This window comes from Hemicordylus capensis, chromosome 1 (genome assembly GCF_027244095.1).
Source record: "Hemicordylus capensis ecotype Gifberg chromosome 1, rHemCap1.1.pri, whole genome shotgun sequence".
In the NCBI taxonomy this organism is placed as follows: domain Eukaryota; kingdom Metazoa; phylum Chordata; class Lepidosauria; order Squamata; family Cordylidae; genus Hemicordylus; species Hemicordylus capensis.
In genome coordinates this window covers 158,649,502-158,661,804 of record NC_069657.1, presented here as the reverse complement: position 1 = coordinate 158,661,804, position 12,303 = coordinate 158,649,502, and the positions used below count along the sequence as shown (strand labels likewise).

The following is a 12,303-nucleotide window of genomic DNA, read 5'->3' as shown; positions in this document are numbered from 1 at the left end:
CCCCAATTTCTACACAAAATACAGGTGCCAAGCTGGAAAGTGGTGGGAGGGGTAAGTAAACCCTCCCGCCGCTCTTAAAGAAACCCCCCCACCCAGTGCCGGACCGCAGTTGGCAGTTCCGTGCACACCCCTACTGCAAAGATAGGAGTGTTTGCAAAGAGCCTCTCATTGTTTTATTGTTTCTTATGATTGTTTCATTTTCTATGAGCAGCCACTACAGGCCTGCTCAACCTCCAGCTGTTTTTGGACTACAACTCCTACAATCCCCAGCCACAGTGGCCAAAAGCTTTGGGATATGGGAGTTGTAGGCCATCCATCTGCAGGAGGGCCAAATTTGAGCAGCCCTGCTTAAGACCACACAAAAGTACCCACTTAATGAAAAGATCCAAGCTCAAAGTCAAGACATATAGAATATTACAGTGACTGCTCCAGAGCTACAAAATTCATTTCCCCAGAAATTTCCAGGTCTGAGCATTTTTCAGAAGCATGTCCCTTTTGTAAAGCTCTCATTTAGTGACCTTGTATTATGCTGATGAAAAATTAGTAAAACTGTTAATTTTGTATTGAGATTTCATAGTTTATAGCAGACTTGTACAATGTAAGGCCCGGGGTCCGGGTCCAGCCCAAGCGTATTTTTTTGCTGGCCCTCAGGTAAGAATAGCCCACAGCAACAGCAGGAGCCATGAATTGCTCTTAGCTTGTCTTGCTGACAAGCAGCAGAGGCTCAGTGCAGTTGGGACACTTGAGACCAGATGCTCCTCACCCACCTTGTTGGCCCTGGCTCTAACACCATCTCTTATCTCTTTCCCCTCATCTTATCCCCTGCAATAATTAAAGCACTGAAAATTGACCTTGTTCCTCCCGCCGCCCACCAAATCATGGATGGTTCTGGCCTACTTGGACATTTGAGTTATGCACCCCTGGTGTATTGTTAATCTGTTTTTAAAATATATTGTCATATAAAAATGATCTTGAGTCCCAAATTAATGTTCACTCCTTAATTTTTTTCAGGCGCTGTTTTGAATTTTTATATTTACTCTTACAGGAATGGCAAACACACTCTTTAGAAAGGTAAGATGTGGGCATTAATTGAGAAGGTATGCTTCCTCTGCCTTTAATTTTCTTAGAGGAATGTAGTAATGGACAAAGAAATTTGGGGAAAGAAGAGATGTAAAACACGAGTAAAATCTTCTCAAAATCTGAACCCAGGGCAAAAAGAAAATATGCACTGTGAAAAGACCAAATAGTAGATCATTTCATGAGTTTTCAAGCCACCAAATAGAGTTTGAAGCCATCATGACTACAGATGGCTGTCTATCTATCTATCTATCTAGCCTGTTTCTTGGCTAGATAGATGGGAATTGAATTATACACATCTGCAGGAGTTTAGAGGGGAAAACATAAGTAGATTGTCACAGCAGCTAAAAAAAATGTTGCAGTCCTCATCCAAGTCACTTCCTAGGCTTCAAATCATCCTAAAGAAGGTGAGACAGCTGCATATATTACTTATGCTTATATAAGATGTTTTTGTGTCCTGAAAATTGGGTGAAGCTAAGTCTCCTTGATATGTAATATTTTGTGGAAGAAAGTTCTATTTTTATAGTTTTGAAAAGGCATAATATCTCCCTTAGCTCTGCACATGCTGGGCTTAGAGTTAGTTTAGCTAAATCTGGAATGAAAAAGAGAACAGATTGCAGAGTTTGAGAGATTGCACATTCAGAATTAAATGGGGTACATCCCAGTTCACACTTTTATTTTCTACACAAGTTAACCAAGCAAGGCTAGGGAATTTCCACTGGAAAGTACCAAGTAAATTGGGCCTCCGTCTTCCATCACTATGACCATATCGCCAGCCCCCTAAAGACCCTTTTCAGTGCCTCATTGTCACACTCTGTCTCACTTATGCCTTGTCCCTTTCCTCATAGAAGCTTGACAGCTAAGGTTGAATCACTCTGCTTGTTTTTCTCCCTGATCAGTGGAATGTATCAGTGTTCTGTCCAGTTGTATCAGCTGAGCCGTTTGGTGTCACGGGTGCAATACAGTATAGATGATAATTCCAAAGAAGTTTGCTCTACATCACCCTGTTGATTCCTGTATGTCTTCAGTGGTGCAAGTGGGTTTTTGTATCCATATACTTTTTATATTTCTGTGGTTTCCACAGTAACTAAGGAATGACCTCTGAAGAATGTTTCTTGGCATTTCTTATGCAAGGGAGTCAGATGCAATAAATCTGAGTGGCACAAGCAAACCTCTAAATCCTGGGAAAGGATATTGGGTGGAAATGACTATAGCAAGCTACACTCATTGTCCCTTGGCCCCAGAAAGCTGAACAAATCTCTTAGGTGCTCTAGGTGCAGTGTTCATAAACCATTTCCCCCTTCTCCCTGTTGTAAGGTAAATAATGATGTCTTCTAATTTCAGGCACGTATCAGTATTGGGTGAAACAATAAAGAAGGGAATCCATGATGCTGACTCTGAAGCACGGATAAAAGCCAGAAAGTAAGTGCATATTTTTTATTTTCCACTGGTGGGTGTCCCCCCCTCCCTCGGTTGAGCAGCACAGGCTGCAGTGTGCTCTGCAGCTGAACTCAAGCCGTGCAAAAACTGTATTCTGCTGCAATTCTACTTTGATATTTCTTAGTGATGGTTAGCATGCGATCTTGAAAAAATGAGACAGGTGAGACCCACAAAGGGTGCAGTAGTGTCTTCATTGTTTTCTGTGGGTGACTTAGGAATCACATTTTTTTCCGTAAGAACATACGAAGCATAGTTCTTCCCCAGCATAGTTTTGTCCAGAAAATAATTGTATGTTCTTGGACACTCAGTATAGTGTCATTTTAAAAAACTGTTATTTGATCAGTAGTTCTGAAAGGTCAGACACGTACATTCTAAGGGCTTGTTGGTTTTTTTGGAATTGTTGTTCATGATGCTATTCCTTTGCCACCCAACATCCTCAAGGTTTTCACTAGAATTCAGTTTTCCTTATCAGTGCTTTCCCATTAATCTCAAGAGCAAATGGTTGCCTTAGTGTAAAATACAAGAGAAGACAGGTAGCTTCTATATTGTTAAATGTGATTGTTAGTAAACTACAAGAGAGTGGTTGTTAAAATACTGCCTGTATTGAACTCACCACTGATATATTTGTTAGAAGATGGAATCATCCCTAAACTCTAGTTTCTTCTGTGAATGTCTTCTATGCCAAAATATTAAAAGTAATTGCAAATAATTTGTGGAAGCAAAAGTAACATGTAAAACTAAGTAAATAGATTCAAATATGCTTATTTGATTGGCATACCAGGAGCAGAGCCACCATTGAGTGAATGGGACCAGAGAACCTGGCCATGTTCCGCGGAAGGGCTGCGCGAACCCTTTGGAATTAATTGCCAGCCAGTGTTTGCTGGATAGGGAGGGGAATGGAAATAAATGCACCCAGCCAGCATACATTGGCTGGGAATGCACTCCGGAGGGCTCGAGCGGGCCCCCTGGCAATTGGGCCACGCCCATGTGTGTATAACGTCACACTCAAGGGATGTTACTAGTGTGTGCAGTGTGCACATGGTGGGGCCTCGGGATGGTGCAGAACTCCAGAGATGAGGTCCCTGTTCTCTGGCTCTGCTACTGCTGCATGTGTGGGGGGGTTGGTCAGAATGCCCAATTTATTCCTAAGGCTCTTATATTGACTAAAATGTTGTTCAGTGATCTGCTTACATTTTATTTTCAGGTGTTACTGGGGCTTCCACAACCATTTTAATCGAGAAGCGGAACATTTGTTTCATTTGTTGGAATCTTCTTACCAGAAAGCTCTACAGTCTGACTTGAAGAACTCTGATAGCATAGTGTCTTTGCCCCAGTCAGATCGATCCTCTTCTAGCTCCCAGGAAAGTCTCAAGTAAGCCCTACATCTTTTTTCTCTTGCTGAAGCTACCTTAATGGCGCAGTGGGGAAATGACTTGACTAGCAAGCCAGAGTTGCTGGTTCGAATCCCCACTGGTTTGTTTCCCAGACTATGGGAAACACCTATATCGAGCAGCAGCAATATAGGAAGATGCTGAAAGGCATCATCTCATACTGTGAGGGAGGAGGCAATGGTAAACCCTTCCTGTATTTTTCCAAAGACAACTACAGGGCTTTGTGGTCGCCAGGAGTCGACACCGGCTCGATGGCACACTTTACCTTTACCACTAAGTTAATAAAATATGAGCAGGTGTTTTTAAAAATATTCAGCTTCATTAGTAAATTGGTATTTCTTCTAGCTTTTAAGTGTTTTGGCTTCTTGTTTGACTTCATACATATTTATTTAATCCAGTTGTTTTAGTCTTGCATGTAATTAAAGGTTTCGCTTAATTTTATGGAGGCCAACAGATATATTTTTTTAATAAACTGGCCTAAGTAAGAGTGAGGAAAGAACTGGCTCTAATTGTTTCATTCTGTAAGTCACAACTAGATAATTGGGAGTGAGGGAAAGTGCAGTTGCTGTGTAATAGGATCAAAGAAAGAATGACAAAGGAATAAATCACCCATTCCACCTGGGCAGTTCATCCATTAGCCAGAATGGACAGGCTACAAAGCAAAGACTTATGTACTCAACCTGAGAATACAGGGAGAGTTTGGGGTCCAGAAGTACTCCCAAGCTACGTACCTGATCTTTCAGGGGGAGTGTAAACCCATCCAGAGTAGGGAGATCTAAACCATCTCTCGGGTCCTGACCCTCCACAGTCAGTGCCTTCATCTTATTTGGATTCAACTTCAGTTTGTTAACCCTCATCCAGCCCATTACCACCTCCAGGCAGGCATTTAGAGAAGATATGCCATTTCCTGCTGAGGTTGATATGGAGAAATAGTTCTGGGTGTCATCAGCATATTGATAACACTCAGCACCAAACCACCTGATCATCTCTCCTAGCGATTTCATATAGATGTTAAAAAGCATTGGAGACAGTATGGAGCCTTGTGGAACTCCACACTTTAGTTCTCACTTTGCTGAATAACAGTCTCCAAGCGACACCATCTGGAATCTACCAGAGAGGTAGGAATGGAACCACCGTAAAACAGTGCCACCTAATCCCACCTTCCTCAGGCGGTGCAGAAGGATACCATGGTCAATGGTATGGAAAGCCACAGAGAGATCCAAAAGGATCGTCAGAGTCACACTCCCTCTGTCGATAGCAAGTTGGAGACCATCCATTAGGCTGACCAAGGCAGTCTCAACCCCATAGCCCACACAGAAGCCAGTTTGAAATTAGTCTAGATAATGGCCGCTATGAACTCTTTGAGCTGCTCCCGACAACCTGGTCCCAAAATGAACATTGAAGTCCCCTACCACAAACAGCCTGGGCCACTCCAATGCCAACTCAGCAACCAGGTCTGTTAGCTCACTCAGGGAGTCCACTGGTCTGTGGGGTGATCGATACACCAGCAGAAGTCCCAATCTATCCCTAGTCCCTAGACTTAGGTACACAAATTCAATATAGGCGCTTGTTGAATGCAAGCATTTTCTCAAATGCTTCATTTTTGAAGTAATTTTTATTTCCACAAAAATTCCAGATATATTGCCACCATGATATGCTTATGATTGATGCAATGGTATGCTTAAGGCAGTATTAAAAGAAAATAACTGGCAAGTGCTTTCTGTATTTAAGTATTGTAAAAAGAAAAATAAGTTAACTGTTTCAACAGAACATCCATCACTTTTTAACAAACATCAGTCACTTTGTATGTTTGGTTATTTGTTCCTGCAGTATTTATTTTTCTTTTGAATAAAAAAGTTTAGTCGGGTAAAAACAACAACAAAACAAATTCAACATAGGCTAAATCCCTGATAGGGATCCTCGTAAGGGAGATGGTATTCTTATACCAGCCCACCCACCCTCGCCTGCCCACATCCTCTCACCTGCTCCACCATGGAGCTAACCCTCTGAGAGAAGCTGGGTCAAACCGAACCACTAGCCTCTCCCAACCAGGTCTCTGTGATACGTACTAAGTCGGCCCTTTCATCCATAATCAAGTCATGAACTACCTCAGATTTATTTTGAACCAACTTGGCATTACAGAGTAATAAGGTGAGGTTCTGTGGGTGGTTGGCATTGTTTTCCAAGGTCAAAGAGGTGGTAGGCCTGCTGGAAGGGGAAACAGTATTAAATTTCTGCGTTCCCTTCCCCTGTAATGACCCGCTGGCCTACCAACACCATATTTTCGTTGATTCCCCATCACCACTGGTATAGCTGCCCCAGAGTCATCCCCCACCTCCCCACCTCTGTTCAGCCCAAGACACATACCTGTACCAGGTCTAAAAAAATACTAGGCAACAGTGAAGTGAGCAGAAGTCTTCCTTCCCGCAGTCCAAGACAATAGGTTGGCCTCAGCCCTCAGTCTTACCACTGAAGGCCGGCCCCCTTTGGTGGCCACCTGCAGGTGGCATGTGCCTGTGGCTGCACCTCAGTTTTGCTCGCTCTTATAAGGGCCAGGAGTTCAAAAGCCTGACTGGTGCAGCTCTCACCTAACCACCAATCAGGATGGGAGGAGGATGGCTGTGGTCAAATGGCTGAAGGAGGCAGCTGGCAGTGCTCACTCCCATTCGCCAAGCTCTGCCTATCCTCCTTCCATCAGGAGGATGGGCTGAGGACAAGTGGCTGAAGGAGGCAGCTGGTGCAAAGCATCCCTGCTGACCCGGATCTGGCCCAACCTCTTTCCATTGTCGAGGCTCCCAGCTGATGGAAGGAGGGCATGCACATGCTACCAATGTGCCTCATGTGCACCCTCCTTCTGGGTGGCTGCTGCAAGGCATCTCACAATGGGTTATCCTCGTCACGTGCTCCTGGGCAGGACTATGCAAATTAGTTTGAAAGCGAGTCCTATATAGCACCGACGGGGATAACCCCGCCCAGTTCTTCTAGTCCTGCGTTTGCTCCTGGCAGGCTGCACCTCGTCGCTTCTTCTCAGGCCTGTACTTCTTCTCCTCACTTTTATTCCCTCTCAGTTTGTTTCCCTCTCAGTTTGTTTTCCCTCTGTCTCCCGTATATGTTAAAAAAAAAAAAGAAGAAGAATTTAGTTAGCGTTCGTGGCCAGTCCCCTTGTTGTTGCCCCCCCCCCACCCTCCTCTCCCCGGTTAGCTTTGTATGGAGCACAGCATTAGGGGAGATAGACTGGTGAGCAGAGTGCTTAATGTACTAGTGCCTGCTGGACGCCCTTCGGAGCGCTTTCCCAGGCACTCGAGAAAACCCGGAGACCCGCCGCCTATTCCGCCACCTCCGGTGCCCTCTAGCTCTCTTTTCCTCCCTGCCCCGGTCTCGGCGAACTTGGTTCGATCCGAGCAGGCAGTCGGAGAGGCCCTGCGGTCGATCGCCCCTTCGGGAGGCGAGTCCTCAGGAGCTACGGCAGGCGCAGAGGGCGAGTCAGGCGCAAGGGCCGAGGATCGACCGACCCGCTTAACTCGCAGCTCGGTAGCGAGAAGTGGCGCGCCCCTCGCAGCACCCCTCCTTCAAGAGCCAAGCGAGCGCCTTAGAACCGGGAGGGTAAAGCGGCTCCCCGCTCCTCCCTCTTCGCAAGCAGAGTTTTGCGCCTTTTCCGAACAACCCAACATGGCGGCCCCGTCGGCAGACCAGCGCGACATTCAAAATGGCGCCGATCAGGAAAGGGCGGGAAGCGCGATCGCCTCCTCTGCTGCCACCGCATCGAGTTTGGTGAGACCTGCGCAATCGGAAGGGGGGGAGGGCTCCCCCTCTGAGAATGTTCCCATTCCCACTCAGATACCCCAGGAATGGCAACTATGGTTCAAGAACACCATTAATGAGTCTCTTGGCCACTTTAAATCTGCTAAAAAGCACAAACATTCCAAGAGACGTAGACTCCCTTCTACCTCCCCTTCTGAGCAATCCTCTGATTCTTCCTCTCCCTCTCCCCCTAGGAAGGCCAAATCAAAGAAAAAGCATTCCAAAAAATCTAAAAAGTCTCATAAGTCCTCCAAGACTATTTCTGTCCACTCCTCTGAGATATCTGCAGAGGACTCCGCTGACCCCTCCGCCACAGTCATCCGGCCTGTGAGGGATAGGGGGCATTCTGCACCATCCCTTCCCATGGAGGAGGACGCAGATGAACACCCGGGAGGCCATGAAGGGGAGGGACGGGACTCTGACCGGGATCATGAGCCCAGCAGGGGGGAGGGTGATTGGTCTGGGGAAGAGGACATAGAGCAGTCTCAGGCGTCCCAACGCTTATTCACCCCTGAGGACTTTAACCCGCTGATGACCAAGATCCTAAAAGCTATTGGTCTCCCCGCTAAACCTCCTGCAGACCTTAGCCAAAGCAGTAAAGGTGATCTAATCTTTCCTAAGGCACAACCTCGTGAGTTGCTTCTTCCCCTGCCAGCTTATTTTTCAGATGTGATAAAGGCAGAATGGACCACTCCGAGCGTTCCCAAGAAGGCAGCATCATCTGCAACTCGATTTTACACTTTCCAGCAGGAACCTTCCTTATTATTAAAGACACCAACCACCGATGCTCCAATTTCACAGTTGAGCAGCGGGTCCTTGGTCCCGAGAGACGGTGAAGGCTTCCTCAAGGATGCTTCGGACAAAAGAGCAGAACTCGCGTTCCGGCGCGTTCACGACAATTCCTCTCTGGCTACCCGCTCCTCCGCAGTGGCGTCTATGGCGGCAAGGGCCAGTCTCTTATGGATAAACGACCTACTCGACGAAACACCACCAGAGTCACTCCATCTCCGTCAACAGCTTTTAAAGCTTCAACGCTCCCAAGCACTCATAGCCGATACCTCCCTGGATTCCATCCGCTACTCCTCGAGGGCATCAGCAGCATCTGTAGTCGGCAGAAGACATCTGTGGCTAAAGGCATGGCAGGCGGACTCCGCATCTAAAAATAACCTCTCCTCCCTACCTTACGTAGGGGAAAAGTTGTTTGGAGACGCGGCACTTGAGAACATTCTTGTCGAATCCAGGGACAAAAAGAAAACCATGCCGTCAGCACCAAGGAAGCCCGACAAGCCTCCCTTCAGAAAAAATTTTCAGCCTTTTCGTTCCTTCCGCCCCTCTTTCAGGGGCAGAGACCGCGATTTTCGAGGTTCCAGGTCCTCCTGGCCCCGCCAACGTTTCACCAGCAGAAACACCAGCTTCCGCCCCCCCAGCGGGCAAGGGAAGCAACAGGGAAAACCACAATTCTGACTCACCCCTTCCCGGTCTTGGAGGTCGCCTTTCCAACTTCCTCAAATCATGGCGCCAGAACATCACGGACGCTTGGGTACTAGACCTCATAGCATCGGGATACAGAATAGAGCTGAGCTCCTCTCCCCGCCCAAGATTTCTACCCACCCCACGCTCCGGTTGTTCTATCAAGCATTCAGAGATGGCCAACGCCATTCAGCACCTTCTCGACATCGGAGCGATAGAACCCGTCCCGCAGGGCCAGGAGGGAAGAGGAGTTTACTCCATTCTATTCACAGTGCCCAAAAAAGACGGCTCACGCAGGGCCGTCCTAGACCTAAAGCACCTCAACGGCTATGTAAAACCACGGAAATTCCGTATGGAGTCTCTTCGCTCCATTTTAGAAGCTCTGCAGCACGGCGACCTTCTCACTTCAATAGACCTGAAGGAGGCATACCTCCACATCCCCATCCACAGCTACAGCAGATCCCTTCTGCGATTCAAGTATTCGGGAAAGGACTATCAATACAAGGCACTCCCGTTCGGCCTCTCGTCGGCGCCCAGGACCTTCACCAAGGTACTCGCCCCCGTCCTGGCACTCCTTCGCCTTCGCGGGGTACACATTTTCGGGTACCTCGACGATCTTCTCCTGAAATCACCCTCTGCGGCCAAAGCACAGAGGGACCTGGTAGAGACGCTAACGACCCTAGAACGACACGGATTCCTGGTCAATCAGGCCAAGAGCCACCTAACACCGACCCACAGGATATGTCACCTTGGGGTCATCATAGATACACTGGAAGACAAGATCTTTCTCCCTCAGGACAGAGTCCTCGCCATCGTATCAGAGTCTCACAGCGCCCTCTCCACACAGAAATCACCGGTCCTCTCCTTGGCCCGCCTCCTGGGCCTCATGGTTTCAACCTTGGAAGCGGTCCCGTGGGCGAGATTACATCTGAGAGAACTACAATGGTTCCTCCTCCGCTTCCAACCGCACATCTCCAGGAAGCGCAACATCTTAGTCACCATGCCTCTGCGAACCAGATCCTCCCTGCAATGGTGGACTCACACCCGGAACCTTGCGAAGGGACAGCGCTTCTTGGACTTTCCGAGGCTCATAGTCACCACGGATGCAAGCACCAGGGGCTGGGGGGCCCACTGCCTTCAACACTCAGCCCAGGGAATCTGGGACCAAGAAGAGCGATCCCATTCTATAAACTGGCTAGAACTGAGAGCCATCCGGTTCGCTCTCCTCCACCTGCGCCATATAGTCCAGGGGAAGGACATTCTCATCAAAACCGACAACACCACGGCCAAGGCCCACGTGAACAGACAGGGGGGCACTCGCTCGCGCTCCCTATTCCAGGAGTCAGTGCTGCTCCTATCATGGGCGGAGAAACACCTCAGTTCCCTAACAGCTCACCACGTAAAAGGGGATCTGAACTCCTTAGCCGACTGGTTGAGCAGGAAAGACCTACTTCCAGGGGAGTGGTCCCTGAACCCTCTGGTCTTCGATCAATTGGCATCCAGGTGGGGTCCCCTGCAAGCAGACCTCTTTGCTACCCCCCTCAACGCGAGGCTGGAAACGTTCATTACCAGGTTCCCCTGCCGGGCGGCGTGGGCAACAGACGCACTGTCCTGCAAGTGGCCACAAGGGCTCCTGTACGCCTTCCCTCCAATTCCTCTCCTCGCCAGAGTGCTTCGAAGGATACGGACACTAGAGGCAGAAGTGGTGTTGGTAGCCCCATTCTGGCCACGACGCCCGTGGTTCCCAGGCCTGGTATCCTTGGCGGTCGACAAGCCATGGCACCTTCCCACGAGACCAGACCTTCTCTTCCAAGGACCGGTCCTACATCCAGACCCAGGCTGGTTTCAACTAGCCGCCTGGAGACTGAGCGGAGCCGGCTCCTCGCACAGGGCATCTCGGAAAAGGTAGCCGAGACAATCCTGGCTTCCAGGCGAGAATCTACGAATCGCATCTATCAATATACGTGGAGGATGTTCCTTCGTTGGCTCCGCAGGGATAAAACTCCCACCAATGACGCGTCCCTGCACCATCTCCTACGGTTTCTCCAAGACGGCCTAGACAAAGGGTTGAAACCCAACACACTTCGAAGACAAGCGGCATCCCTCTTACCTATGCTACCGAAGTCGTCTTCTTCTTCTACCCTAAAGGACCACTCTCTACTAAAACGTTTTCTGAGGGGAGCCACCCTACTGTCCCCTCCTGTCGTACACCGCTTCCCCTCCTGGGATTTGAACATTGTTCTGAGAGCTCTGCAACAATCTCCATTCGAACCTCTCCGGACAGTCCCACTTCGACTTATCTCGCTGAAGTTGGCCTTCCTGGTGGCACTCACCTCGGCCAGAAGAGTTTCTGAGCTCAGGTCGCTATCAGTACATAAAGCTTACTGCGTGTTCTCTGAAGACTCCGTTCGTCTAATTCCAGATCCCTTCGTCCTACCCAAGGTCGTGTCCCACTTCCACCTATCTCAAGACGTCTTCCTTCCATCGTTCTGCCCGCATCCCGTTCACCCGCGGGAAAAACTGTGGCATACATTAGACGTACGCCGCTGCCTGAAACGCTACATCAAAAGGACGGCTTCCTTCCGCAGAACAGACTCTATGTTTGTTTCTTATTTACCTACATCCATGGGTGAAGCAGTTTCCTCCAGGACTATCGCCAGGTGGATCAGGGCATGTATAGTTCTGGCCTATGAAACCCTGAAGCTCCCTCCTCCCTCTAACATATGGGCACACTCCACCAGGTCCGCCGCAGCGTCTGCCGCCTTTGCCACTAATGCTTCAGTTCAGGAAATTTGCAAAGCAGCGGTGTGGAAGAGTCCCTCTACCTTTGTAAAACACTATAGGCTAGACACCTATGCGGCCGCGCAGGCGGCATTTGGGAGAAGGGCCCTTCAGAGGGTTCTCCCCCAGGATTAGAGCAGCTGCGATTATTTCCCTCCCTGGGACCGAGTACGTCTGCTTTGGTAGGTCCCATTGTGAGATGCCTTGCAGCAGCCACCCAGAACGGAGCATTGGTTACTCACCGTGAAGGCTTCTTCTGGGTGCTGCTGTCAAGGCATCTCAGCCCGCCCTTGTGGCTTGCTGCTCTCTTCCATGGGTGGGAATTCTCTGGCGGCTGAACTGG

General features: G+C 48.8%; 1 protein-coding gene across 42 annotated transcripts in view; it reads left to right on the top strand.

Moving 5' to 3' along the window:
- The window catches only part of CLASP1 (cytoplasmic linker associated protein 1), a 314,919-nt gene that overhangs the window by 169,724 nt on the left and 132,892 nt on the right, over positions 1 to 12,303 (top strand). For all 42 annotated transcript variants that reach the window (XM_053312677.1, XM_053312569.1, XM_053312671.1 and 39 more), the window contains 3 exons: positions 1,012 to 1,071; positions 2,422 to 2,499; positions 3,722 to 3,889. In XM_053312677.1, the coding sequence (XP_053168652.1) occupies positions 1,012 to 1,071; positions 2,422 to 2,499; positions 3,722 to 3,889 (306 nt within the window). The remainder of the gene's footprint in view (positions 1 to 1,011; positions 1,072 to 2,421; positions 2,500 to 3,721; positions 3,890 to 12,303) is intronic.